This window comes from Acomys minous (assembly GCF_964271855.1).
Source record: "Acomys minous genome assembly, chromosome: 8".
Lineage (NCBI taxonomy): Eukaryota > Metazoa > Chordata > Mammalia > Rodentia > Muridae > Acomys > Acomys minous.
The window spans coordinates 81,389,948-81,403,726 of record NC_140489.1 but is presented as its reverse complement, the minus strand read 5'-3'; the positions used below and the strand labels follow the sequence as shown (position 1 = coordinate 81,403,726).

At 48.1% G+C, this 13,779-nt stretch overlaps 1 protein-coding gene across 1 annotated transcript in view; it reads left to right on the top strand.

Annotated features, from left to right (window-relative positions):
* Nucleotides 1-13,779, top strand: part of LAMB1 (laminin subunit beta 1) — a 69,893-nt gene that overhangs the window by 37,558 nt on the left and 18,556 nt on the right. Inside the window, exons 17-23 of the mRNA XM_084792577.1 lie at nucleotides 835-1,039; nucleotides 2,347-2,490; nucleotides 2,639-2,870; nucleotides 5,068-5,231; nucleotides 6,375-6,599; nucleotides 7,690-7,904; nucleotides 8,538-8,634. Coding sequence (XP_084648703.1) covers nucleotides 835-1,039; nucleotides 2,347-2,490; nucleotides 2,639-2,870; nucleotides 5,068-5,231; nucleotides 6,375-6,599; nucleotides 7,690-7,904; nucleotides 8,538-8,634 — 1,282 coding nt within the window. The remainder of the gene's footprint in view (nucleotides 1-834; nucleotides 1,040-2,346; nucleotides 2,491-2,638; nucleotides 2,871-5,067; nucleotides 5,232-6,374; nucleotides 6,600-7,689; nucleotides 7,905-8,537; nucleotides 8,635-13,779) is intronic.

Sequence of the window (13,779 nt, the reverse complement as noted above, 5' to 3'; positions counted from 1 at the left end):
GCACCCGCCTATAGACAGCGCCAGCCCCAACTGCCACCCGAGAATTGTGTGGAGGGACAGAGCTGGGCAGTGAAGCAGCATGGGCCCTCTTTGTGTTTCTGTGTTTATAGCTGTAGGGTAGAAGGGCTGGGCCTCCTTCCTGGTGAAAATCCCTGACTCATCAAAACCCACCAATCCTTGAGCATGAAAACCCACCAGTCCTTGAGCGTGAAGTCCTACCAATGCCTGGGCTTGCTCCAAGCTCAAGACTTGAAATCTCACCAATCCCCCACCCTGGAAAACTCCTCCGTCCCCTAAAACTCTATAAGCCTGTCTCCTGTCTAGTTACCTGCTGCTTCTCACCAGAGCAGAGGTAGCCTGCTTGTGTCTCTCCCAATAAACCTCTTGCATGAGGTATGCTGTGCAGTATGACTTTGGTTCCCGGCTGCAAGGATACCTTTCCCTTTAGAACTGTAACACTTCTATCAAAGAAACACTTCCTTCAGCGCCTCAAAAAACTTCCATTGGGGGGAGCTTTTCCCCTCCGAGCTGTAACACTTACCATAGGGTTCCTCCTTTCTGGGATGGCAGTGTTCAAACCAGTTCCCCACAAATCTGTGAATTGCATCAGCAGTAGTTGTTTCAAAGCCCCCACCAAGCCGCATAAGCTGTCTCGGCATTCCCTGGCCGGAATATTTATGACTAGAGAGGGTTCTGCATTAAGTCATGAGTGTCATTAGCTTTTCTCCCCAGAGCTTCTGTCCCCAGGCTGAGGGGTTTTGGCATGTTTACTCGCTATGGTCGATGATGTGGGCCCCTCCATGAGGTCACTGTGTTGCTCTCCTTCTCCCGTAGCTTGTCCTTATGCCCTACTGTAAATCCCTGGACATCTTCTCAGTTGGAGGCTCAGGCGATGGGGAGGTCACCAACAGCGCCTGGGAAACCTTCCAGAGGTACCGGTGCCTGGAGAATAGCCGGAGTGTGGTGAAAACGCCCATGACAGATGTCTGCAGAAACATCATCTTCAGCATTTCTGCCTTGATCCACCAGACAGGCCTTGGTAGGTGTTGCTTGAGCAACTGCCGAGGCTACAGTTACAGCGAACAGTTACAGACGCAGTGTGTGTGCCACTAGGAGGTACAGTGGCCACACACCTGTACTTCCCTATGAGACAGCAGGGAGAAAGTAGTGTCTTAGCCAGAGTTGGTCATTATTCTTATAAATGTTTTAGTTGTCCTGGTATGGTAGTTCTACATTTGTTTGTTTGTTTGTTTGTTTGTAATTATTCACTGTACATCCCAATTGTAGCCCCCTCCCTCATCTCCTCCCAGTCCAACCCTCCCTCCCTCTTCCCTCCTATTCCCCTCCCCTCGTCCTCAGAGAAGGGGAGCCCTTCTCCCCTACCAACTGACCCCAGCCTACCAAGTCTCATCAGGAGTCCTCCTCCTCTGTGGCGTGGTAAGGCCACCCCTCCAGGGGGGAAATGATCAAAGTGCAGGCAACAGAGTCCATGCAGGGACAGCCCCTGCTCCCCTTACTAGGAGACCCTATATAGAGACTAAGCTTTTATTCCCGGTACTAGAGAGATAGCCTGGTCAGCATAGCAAGTTCCAGGGCAAGGCTCTATAGTGGATCCTTGTTTCAAAATAAAATAGTAAATAAGAAATGTTTTTGTCTTTGAGTACCGTTGAAGATGAGATCCACACTAAAGACATTTACGGGGGGGGGGGGAGGGCGGGGCAAAGAGATAGCTCAGTGGTTAAGAATACATACTGCTCTTGCAGAGGAACCAGGGTCAGTGTCCAGCACCCGCACTGGGCAGCTCACAACCACCTTGTGACTTCAGTGTCAGTTCCCAGGGACCCAACACCTCTGCCTCCATGGGCACCTGTACTTGTAGTGCCTTTATCCACACAAACATACATAGAATTGAAAATAATAGAAATAAATCTTAAGTGTCCATGTGACAGGCAACTAGACCCAGTGTGTGAGGATGTAGCCCGTCTTTCTGTAGCCTGTGGACATAGAGGACAGAGTCAGAGAAGCGTCAGCTAACTGAAAGTTACGTATTTCTCTAGGTAAAGGTAAGTCCAGTTTCCAAAGGTCACAGGGGTTTAATGTCATCAGATATTTGAGCTCTAGGGCTAAGGGGAGAAAAACTTTAACTTCCTGCCTACAAAACCTTTCCTCTGCCAAGGAAGTTGCTTTGTTCCCTCCCAGTCAGCGCAGGGGTGATGATTTTGAAACTGGAATTTTCAGCACTAGAGTAGGAAAGGGGTGAGGGAGTGTTCGGGGGAGACAGGGCCAATTGCAATGGGGTGCTGTGTGCTGTCCCCACCATCAGCCTAACTGCTCTTTTCCCTGCAGCTTGTGAATGTGACCCTCAGGGTTCCCTGAGTTCTGTGTGTGACCCCAACGGAGGCCAGTGTCAGTGCCGACCTAACGTGGTTGGAAGAACCTGCAACAAGTGTGCGCCAGGCACCTTTGGCTTTGGCCCCAACGGATGCAAACGTAGGTGTTACCAGAGACTTTGTACTGACTTCTGGTGATGGTCCTGGGGGATTCTTTGACTCTCAGGCTCTGGGCCTGACGGTGTGAGCCCTCAAGGGTGAAGGTGCCTCTGTCTAGCTAATAAGCTGTTTGTTTGTTTTGTCTGCAGCTTGTGACTGCCATCTACAAGGATCTGTCAATGCATTCTGTGACACTATCACTGGCCAGTGCCACTGTTTCCAAGGCATATACGCCCGGCAGTGTGATCGATGTCTCCCTGGATATTGGGGCTTTCCCAGCTGCCAGCCCTGCCAGTGTAACGGTCATGCTGAAGACTGTGACACAGTGACAGGGGAGTGTCTGAGCTGTCAGGACTATACCACAGGCCACAACTGTGAAAGGTATGTGGGCACCACCTCATGAAAGTAAAGAATAATGTATTAGGCGTGGTGGCTGACATTCCTGTAACCCCATTACTTGTGGGGCAGAGGCAAGAGGATCAGGAGTTTGAGGCCAGCCTGGGCTACATACTGAGGTTTTCTCTCAAAAGAGAGAAAGTGAGAAAGAGAATGACAATCCACTTTGGCTAAATAAACATTATCTTGGACGAACCTCAGGATTAATCTCTTCAGGCACTTTCTGGCCCGGATGAGAGTTGAGAAACACTCTTTCTTGTCTAGTTTGAGTCAAAGCAGAAGTCTCATCCAAGTTGGATTAGTCACTTAACTAGCTTTGTTATTTAAAACGCATGCACTCATGTTCTGGGAGACAGAAAATGTGCAAAGTAAAGCTTTTCTCCAGTCAGCAGATGTTAATTTAGTAATTACCATGGATACCAAATATATAGGGAGAGGCCGAACACTCCATTTCTGTCACCACAGCTTTGGTTTTGTTTCACTTACAGAGTGTTAGAGACTCCCCCAGCTGCTCCTGTAGGAAGCTGCTTGTCACTATAGCTCTCCCCAGTACATGACTAGGCAATGTGTTCTTGCACTGTTTCTGTGTGAAACTAGATATATATTTAATAGTCTGTAGATTTCTGTTTCTTCATTTTTCTCATTTAAAAATTGTTGTACCATCTCAAAACAAGAAACATGAGCCCTGCTTCTAACTGTTCTACAACTATGGATGAGTCAGAGTATTCAACCTCCCGAATGTGTAGTAACTAGGGTGGACCCAAAGCTCTTTCACACTTTTATGCTATATGGGAAGTTAAAAGCATCCTGGATGGCGTTTGTTTTGGGGTCAGCAGCATTACACAGTAAGATAACTCCTTGCTCAGAGCTGGGAGGCTGAATCAGAATCGAGCCTAAGCATTTGCAAACCGTTGAAGCTCCACAGATCCCGTTTTCAAAAAACTAGAAGTGAAAAAAGCTGGAGAGATGGCTCAGTGGTTAAGAGCACTGGCTGCTCTTCTAGAGGGCCTGAGTTCAATTCCCAGCACCCTCATGGTGGCTCACAACCATCCATAATAGGAGCTGATGCCCACTTCTGTCTGATTTCCCTCTTCTATCATGCAAGCATATGTGCAAATAGAGTACTCATATACATAAAATACATGAATAGACAAATCTTTTGCCACATGGTAGTGGTGCACACCATTAATCCCAGCACTCAGGAGACAGAAGCAGGCAGATCTTTATGAGGTCAAGGGCCAACCTGGTCTACATAGTTTCAGGATAGCCAGGGTAACACAGAGAAACTCTGTCTGGGGCAGGGGGTGGGGTGGGGTGGGCGGTGAACAAACTAAAAACAAAAATGAAAAAAAAATGGATGTGATGGATTTGAAAGTCACTAAGCTTCTAACACCCGCCTTCCTGCCCAGGTCTGGAACTCGGGAATCACAGCCATAGGGCATCCCTGTTAGCTTTGTTGGGTAAAAGCTGGATTGCGGGATGGTTTAAACCCGTGGCGATGAGCTTGCTAACATAATCCAGCTCCTCCAACTCCCCCTCTCCCCCACTCCCCATACTCACACTCAGGCTAAGAAGGATAAGCCATGCAGCCAGAAGCGTATTCCTTAAAGCCAAATGTCAAGGGCAGGAAGGCAGCCCATGGGACAGTGAGGGCCACATGGGGAACAGTTAGTGAAGGAGATCATCACATTAATTCAGGGGTGTCACCCTAAATACATGGTCTTACGACTGTTGCCCTCATAAGCCAGCATCCACACCACCAGGAACCTTGTTAATCAAAATATTTGGGAGAGGAACCCAGCAACGTGTTTAAACATGACCTTCATGGGGCTCTAACCAAAATTTAAGAATGGTTGTTGCTGCTGTGCAAAGTCCTGTGTAGGGGAGCAGGAGGAATGGGTTTTTATGTCCTCATTATAAATAATACAGTTTCCAAGCCTTTTCTTTTTTTTTTTTTTTTTTTTTTTTGTTTGTTTGTTTGTTTGTTTTTTGAGACAGGGTTTCTCTGTGTTAGCCTTGGCCATCCTGGACTCACTTTGTAGACCAGGCTGGCTTTGAACTCACAGCGATCCGCCTGCCTCTGCTCCCGAGTGCTGGGATTAAAGGCGTGCGCCACCACGCCCGGCTCCAAGCCTTTTCTTATGGCTAGGTCATGGCTCACTGTCTTCTCCACCCACTGCAGGTGCCTGGCCGGTTACTATGGTGATCCCATCATTGGGTCAGGAGATCACTGCCGCCCTTGCCCTTGCCCAGATGGTCCTGACAGTGGACGACAGTTTGCCAGGAGCTGTTATCAGGACCCCGTTACTCTCCAGCTTGCATGCGTTTGCGATCCTGGGTACATTGGTAAGTCCTGCACACACCCTGAGAAGTAGAGAGGCAGGAGAAGGTGTGTCTTTGAGTTCACTGTTAGAAAAAGATGAAGAGCAGACCAGCTAAGTTCACCTTAACAGTCCTTCCTTAAAACTTAAGAGACTCAGGACGACCCTGCCCTTTTTCTGTGTAGCGCGCGGGGCAGAGTCAGTCCTTGGATGTGGAAGATAGTGGAGTTAGAGCTACAGCGTTTGAATACATGATAAATTTGGGAGTAATTTCTCACTTTTAAATACAAGGATAATTAATTTACTTTAAAAAAATGTTTATTTATTTATTATTAGGTATGCAGTGCTCTGCCTGCATGTACAGCTGCAGGCCAGAAGAGGGCATCAGATCACATTACAAATGGTCATGAACCACATGTGGGTGCTGGGAATTGAATTCAGGACCTCTGGAAGAGCAGCCAGTGCTCTCAACCACTGAGCCATCTCTCCAGCCCCCATAATTTACTTTCCTCCCCCCCTTCCTATAACTTAGCCTCTAGCAAGTGTCTGGCAGCCCTGAGGGGGCCCTAAGGTAGGCTAAAGAGAAGATCACCTGGGGAGCTTCCAGAGAGCAGGATTGGTTAGAGCCGACTGTGTGTTCCTCACTGTTCACACTCCACTTTCTTCTAACTTTCAGTGACATTAGCCTTTGGGTGGGAGTGGGGGGCCCTTCACTCCAGCTACGAACTCTCGGATCAACTGTTAGGCTCATGCACGGCCCCAGAAATACCTCACGCGTGTGGTTCCAGGGTTTCTTAGGAGCTCATTTTCCTGGCTGTTGACAGAGGATGGCCTATTCTTCCATGATGTGTAATGCTTGGGTTCGGATTTTAACACCCAGCTACACTTACTTGCATGCTCTCATCTCTGTGCAGGTCCTGCCCTATTCCACTCCCAGATGACTAGGAGCTAAGGCTCTCCTACCCGTTGTGGTGTTGGGGAGCACAGAGTACTTTCCCCTCACAGCTAGAAGCCTGCTGAGATCCCAGGGGCTGGGCTTGGGAAATTACATAGTGACACTGGTGAGCCACTGCTTGGTGGTCCTCCAGGGTGGAAATGCTAATGGACCAATGAGCAGGCTTTTAGATGGGGTAAACCGAACGCTGTGCTTGGTTTTGTTTTCCAATAGGTTCCAGATGTGACAGCTGTGCCTCAGGGTTTTTTGGCAATCCCTCAGACTTTGGGGGGTCATGTCAGCCGTGTCAGTGTCACCACAACATTGACACTACCGATCCAGAAGCCTGTGATAAGGAGACTGGGAGGTGCCTCAAGTGCCTGTACCACACAGAAGGGAACCATTGCCAGCTATGCCAGTATGGCTACTACGGTGATGCTCTTCGGCAAGACTGTAGAAGTAAGATGCACATTCATTTAGCATGCGCACTAATGTGGTGCTCCCTTCCCCTCCCTGCCCCTCCCCTCCCTCCCCTCCCCTCCTCCTTTTACCAGAAATTTATTGTTCAAGTATTTATTTCACAGGGAGAAACCCTTGTTCAGTGAGGGGGGAAAATCACATTTAGCAAGTGAAAGATGAGTCTGATTTATTTATTTTTTTTAAATCTCTTAAATCCTCATTCTTTGGCAAGACAAGTCTCATGACGTGGCTCTGTGCCAGGGGAAATTGTGGCTGTCATCAAGATAAGTGCCAAGCAATAGAGTGCATGGTGGTGTGTTATTTCCCCGAGCTTGCTGATTGGGGCAGGGGAGGGGTGGGGTGTGGTGTCCTAGAGGCCTGAGCTGCCACTGTGGGTGGCTGCGCCTGTCTTTCTGATGGCTTTGGTGGAGTCAAGTCTTTCTCCTCAGGCAGAGACAGGAGTAACAGCAGGGTAGAAGCTTTCTTTCAGATCTTATCTCTCTTATCAGGAGATCAGCCAGGCTTTCTGGCTGCAAAGCCCAAGGGCTTCTTTTAATTTATAAACGTGTGGAATGTTGGGGACCCGCAGGACCGGATTCCTTAAGGCTTTAGCATACAGGGTTTTCTATCTGCCGCTTCTGACGTAAGCTATGGCTGTTTCCTGCTAGCAGTTAGAAATCACTAGATGTTTCAGTTCCCACTGGTATATTTTTATAATTTCCAGGTTCGTTTTTAAATTTTGAAATGGCTCCCTTTTGAATCTGTATATTATGAAAATATCCCTAGGCTAGCAAAATCTGTCACAGTTTGTGTGAACATGTTGCCTGCCTGGGAAGTGTCAAATGCATAATGGAGCATGAAAATTTCTAAAGAATGGTAATTTCGGGTGGATTTTTTTTTGTTATTATTATTTTTTGTTTTTGTTTTTTGTTTTGTTTTGTTTTGTTTTTTAGCCTTTCCTTTCTTCTTGTCTGTAAACATTGAGATCCAGAGAGAAAAAGGCCTACCTGCTTAGGTTCAGCTAACCTCTTTGTGCTGTGTATCTGTGAGTGTGACCAGATGTAAATTTGATCGTGCTGTATGATTTCAGAGTGTGTCTGCAACTACCTGGGTACAGTGCAGGAGCACTGTAATGGCTCTGACTGCCATTGTGACAAAACCACTGGCCAGTGCATGTGTCTTCCAAACGTGATTGGGCAGAACTGTGACCGTTGTGCGCCCAATACCTGGCAGCTGGCTAGCGGCACTGGCTGTGAGCCGTGCGGTTGCAATGCTGTGCATTCCTTTGGGCCGTCCTGCAATGAGGTGAGAGGCTGTGGCTAGGGGCGAGGCCTCTAAGAGGCTCCCTGACAGATAGCCCATCAGGTGACACTGTCCCATTTGGAGGAGGGCCAACGTATAGCACCCAGCTTGGCCAGCAGAGTGTAAACTGGCAGTCAGTCCCTGCTTGCCCTGGGCCGAGGCAGCGTTAGTGTGCACAGAGTCCTCATTTCGCCCCCCACAGCATTTCAGTAGAGTGTCCAGCTATGGACGCAGACTCACGTGTCATTTCTTTCCCTCATCTGGCCCCCAAATCAGTTTCATAGTTGCGCAGCTTGAAAGGAGGAAGTACATAGCCACCCTCTGTAGTATAAAAGCGCTGTAACTTGCTGACACAGGCTAAAAGTAACACTCCCCCCAGAGTCAGAAGAGCCAGAGGTGGCCTAGGATTGGTGTCAGTCTATGAAAATAAAAGTGAGATGCAGAAATTCTACCATGCCAGAAACTATCCAAGCCCCTTGCTGGAGAACAGCTAGGACAGAGGTGCTGGTGTGGCGAACCCTCTCCCGTCTGCACCACAGGTGTCTGGGTTCCACGTCTGTCATGTAACCCGGTTGGGGCAAGTTACAACGGGCTTCTCCACTGACACAACATGACTGGTCTGTATTTTGACTACAGTTCACAGGGCAGTGCCAGTGCATGCCGGGCTTTGGAGGCCGTACCTGCAGCGAGTGCCAGGAGCTCTTCTGGGGAGACCCTGACGTGGAATGCCGAGGTGAGGCCAGGCCCCGTGCTGATAACTGGGTGGGATGTGTGGGAACAGGGGCCTTAGGTCTGGAAAGGGCCTTTGGTGAATTCTAAAGCGTAGTCAAAAATGACATAACAAGTTTGTGCTCTCGCTTGTGCGCTCTCTCTCTCTCTCTCTCTCTCTCTCTCTCTCTCTCTCTCTCTCTCTCTCTCTCTCTTTTTGGAAAGAACTTCTAATCTAGCCTTGTGGGTAACTGTGACTGTTAAAACAGGATGTGTTCATTTCTTCAGCCCTACATCGAGGGGGAGGCATTTGTCTTGGCACAAAAACAGGCAAGGATGTGTGCACATCCTGCAGGCCACTTTTTAAAAGTGATTTTCAGCAAAGTGAGGCTATATGAGCCGTGTAGGCCAGCAAATTGATTTTGTTTCCTTCTCTAAACAATATTCTGTGGGCAGCTTCTTTGCTCATGCGTGCACAGATACGTTTCCTCTAGTAACATCAGCCAATTCCAAGACACAAGTGGACTCTGGCAGCAGGTGAAGCACAGAGCCCACATCAGCAAGACTGGAAGGCGGTGATACAGAGCCTTGAGCCAACCATATGAGTGTATGTGGTTGGAGTTCCAAGTCTTTCTCGTTTCCGTGTGATTCAAACCTAGGTTCTCATGTAGGCTGAGGGAAATGCGACCTTTTCTTACTAGAAACTTGCTGCTGGGGTGCAGTGGCTCAGCCTGCACGTGCTAGTACTTAGGAGCTTGAGGTAGGAAAAGGGAAAGTTCTAGGCCAGGCTGTGGTCAGCATAGCAGGAACCTGTCTCAGAAAGCAAAAGCAAACAAGAAGCCCAACTTATTAAAACACTCCATGAGTCATAAGGATTTCTTAATTTTTATACTGTTAACTCATGTTAATTTAACCAGGCAAGTTTTTTTTTTCAGACCTTAAAAACATTTATGAAAGTATTTTCTAAGCTGTTTAAACTGTCTCCTACCCATTTCCTATTTTTTCTTCCTTGTGCTTTAAGTGTATTTTTTTTTGGGGGGGGGGTTAATATTTCCTATAGTTTCTTACGTACTCCTTGATATATTTTTCTTGTAGGTCATTGTTTAACTCAAAATGTAAGAATGACCTTTTCCTGTCGTGGGTAATAACAAGAAATAAGAGGTCTTTGATGAGCAGCTAGCTCATTCAGTATCTGCTGCAGAAACTAGAGACCTAGAGCCTGTGTGCCTTGCAGCAAACTAGTGACCAAAGCCTGAACAGATTGCATCCGATTTCAGTTTTCAGTGAGGCTTGCCAGAGGATTTATATGGACATCTTGGGTCAAGGTTCACTTCACATGGGGGGTGATGTTTGCTCTGTCCATAAGTTAGCACACTTCCATTCAGAGTTCTGCGTTCCAGATGTGCCTTCATAGTAAGTTTTGACTTTCCACTTCCACTGGAAGGTCCTGTAAGTCATAGGACCAGCTCCTCTAAAGTGTCACCAGACATACTGTCCTGTCCACTGTTCCCTTTGTATTTCCTGTTTTTCTTTTAAGATAACTAGACCCATTATAAAGAAACCGCAGCCAGTGCTTCCTGGGCAGCAGTAGGAAGGCAGGCGCATATAGAGTGATCCCGTGGCAAAGAGCAGGTTTATGGGGCAGGCGGCTGATTTCAAGCTGAGAGTCTACATTAGGAGAATACAGCCCTCGCTCTTGTGCCCTGCCCCGCAGGCATCTCTACCTCTCAGTATGGTATTCATCTTTCTAGTTCTCTGTGGCTGCGTTGATAGTGCACATCTTATGTATGCATAGTTTTCAATATAATACACATGGAGTTTGCTTTTAAAAGTTGAGCTTCAGATTTTTCCATATTCATCTCCGTTCAATTCCCGTCCTTCAGCCCATCCACTAAAAAGTTGTTTCAAGCCCCTTGGAAATACTGTTTTCTTTTAGGATGTGGGCTCAAGGAAAAACACCCTGAGAGCGATGAGTAGGACCTGGGTGTAGAGATTCTGGTTTTTCTTGCTTCCTCCTAAACCATCCCACATTCCAACCTCCTCTCTTCCGGGTGGAAGGCAGGAAGTTCCCTTTCCTACAGTATTAAAGTCTAAGGTAAAGGCATATGGCCTGCTCCTTCACACTGGCAGCTTGCTCAGTCTCTGAGACTAGACAGGGAAGGAAGGAGGAGGGTCTTGGAAAGTTGTAGAAGGGAAAACTGACCTTATCACCATATGGGTCCATTGTTGCAGGTACCTGGGGTCCAGGAGCCAAAAACAGTGTTCTCTAGGGTGTAGGCCCCCATTCAAGCAGGTCCTGAAACAAGAGACTGTTGGGTCTGAAATGCTGTCAAGTCTCTATGAAAAATGCTCAGAATTTACAAAGCCCCCAAAGAGAAGACTGGCACTTGCAGGTTGGGAAAAGGGGGTTCATTGCCAGCCCTGGGGCTAGTGTGGCCTGAGTGGCAACAAGGCTGAGGGCAGGGACAGCTACAGAGTAAGAGACAGCTCAGGTTTCTGTTTGTACTGGAATGTGTTGACAATGGGAGGACCCCAGCGAGCATCTGGAAGTGCCACCTGAAGTTAAAGACCACACTCTGCTGGGATTGTGTAATGGATTGCCGAATGCGTCTTCAGTTGAAATGGTTTGTTGAAGCGTACAGATTTAGACTTTATGCTGCCAAGAAACACTGTGCTTATAGAAGGGCTGAGGTCATAGCTAAGTAGTCTCCTTATGGGAAAAAAATGTAGTTATGTGAAAGACAAATGGTTGGAGCCTCCAGCATACAAATGGTTGAATGTTCCTATTGTCCAGGCAGCATGGGGCTCTTGGCCTATTGTGCCAAGATGGAACAAGCCCACCACTGTGCTGGGATGGAAAGTCTCAGCTACCCAGGGCTGAATGAACTGGTTCAGCCTAGAGCCTGAAGCTCTGTTCTGTGCCCTGCAGGGGCCGGGGTCACAGGAGGAATCTTTTTGTCCATTCATGGATGGCAGAGGGAAGAGTGCAGTGCCCGCGGAGGGCCACAGGCTCCTTGAAAGGCCAGTGGCTTTCTGCTCGGGGGAGCTGCAACATGAGGCATAGGCAAGGGCTCTGGGTGGTGGGCTGGGTAACTGTGCCCCCTGCACTTGCGTCCCACATAGAAGGACCTAAGTTCCATTCCTTAATACACACACACACACACACACACACACACACACACACACACACACAAAGAAAAAATGCCATGCATTCCTTGCCTACGTATTCATCTTTAGATGCTCACATTCTTTTCTTGGGCTGACATTTCTTCCACAATCACTCCCCTCCATGCTCCATCTGCCCTTTTGAGATACGGATTCAGGCTGGCCTTGAACTCCACATCCTCACATTTTGATTTCCGAAATGCTAGAGTTACAGGTGTACACTGCCCAGTCCGGCCCACCCACCTCTTATTGTTACTTCCCTTATGACTCTGGAAATAAGACAATCTGAGCTTTTAGAGAACAGTAGCCTCGGTTAGCAAGAGGTCTTTCTTGTCTTGTATAATCCTAATAACAGAGCATGTGTCCCCCCTACCCCCACCCCCAGACTGTTGGCTTTGCATTCATTTCCTGATAGGTTGTCTGTGGCTCCTTTGTGTTCCAGTGCCAGACTTGATGGTCAGGCAGGACGGCCAGCAAAGCCTAACGTGTTGACTCGGTGGTGTTCACTTCAAAGCCTGTGGCCCCCCGGCCAGGACGGGAGCCCGATCAGTTATCCTTTAGCTTTTGTTCCAGAACCGAAGTTGTGTTACCAAGGCCAGAAAAAAGGAAGGGATGGGCATAGAAGAGGATGAAAGTATTGAGATTTCCTTGCTATCAAAGCCAGTTTTTAATATTTACGGGTTGCCATGGCACCTGGAGGTGAGAAGAAAAATGACATGACCGCTCCTAAGTGTGGTGAAGGAGAAGGTCTGTTGTAAATCAAAGGGAGAGCGTAGCCGGAGGCAGGGACATTTGGGAGAGTCCAGAGTGGATATGACCCTGAGCCACGTGTAGGGAAGGGAGAGGGGAGAGAGAGGAGCCAGGTATGGCAGCCAGGAGGCCAAAGGTAGGAAAGGGCATATACCAAAATGTCTGCACTATATAGGGAAGAGCCTTTGGGGCGGGAGAAGGGCAGTCCAGCCCCTGGGCTAGAGATTTTAGGGTAGAGGGTGGGGTGTGCCAGCCATACCCTGTAACAGGTAGGGACTGAGGAATGCTGGGAAAACCTGGAGGCCAGGTCCACTTTGGTATGTTAAATGGGCACTTCAGCCATTTGTCGTAGATTTGAAAATAAGAAGAAGGTCAATGGAAGGTCTGTTCTCTCCTGCCATGTGACTTAAACTCATGGTCACCCCTGAAGTCACTTGCTTTTAGTGAAATAGAAACTTCTCTGCAAACCCTTAGCAGATTGTTGCCCTTGTGGAAGAGCTGGGGTATGGTAGGAAGTTAGGGCAGTAGATAACCCACTACTTGACTTTCCACATTGCATCATTTCTATGTTCAAAATAAGATTTCAGTTTCTAATGAGGTGAGCGGTCATATTCAGTGCACAGGGGAAAATGAGTAAGGCTAGACTGGATGGTATACACCTGTAATCCTAGCTCTTGGGAGGTACGGACATGAGGCTAAGGAATTCAAGGCCGTTCCTCACCGCATAATGTCTTTAAAGCCAGCCTAGGCTCCGGAAGACTTTATCTTAAAAGGTGCTCCTGCCTAAACCAGAGGCACTTCATGGGCTGTTTGGGGAAAATGAAGCACATGAATGTTCAGAAAATCTTTTGTAGTACTGAACACTTTTTAGGTATATTATATACATATTCTTAATTTTGTGGATGCAACAAATAACCTATGCAGACGAATATAGCCTCTTTAGGATTGCTGACAGACCTCAGGCACAGGGGTTAACTAGCTTGCCCAGAGCCATGCTGACAGACCTCAGGCACAGGGGTTAACTAGCTTGCCCAGAGCCATGCTGACAGACTTCAGGCACAGGGGTTAACTAGCTTGCCCAGAGCCATGCTAACAGACCTCAGGCACAGGGGTTAACTAGCTTGCCCAGAGCCATGCTGACAGACCTCAGGCACAGGGGTTAACTAGCTTGCCCAGAGCCATTTCTCTAATGAGGGCGGAACCAGGACCAGAGGCCAGGCCTAGGGAGCCAGGGCCTTTGCTCTTGCCTCGAGCC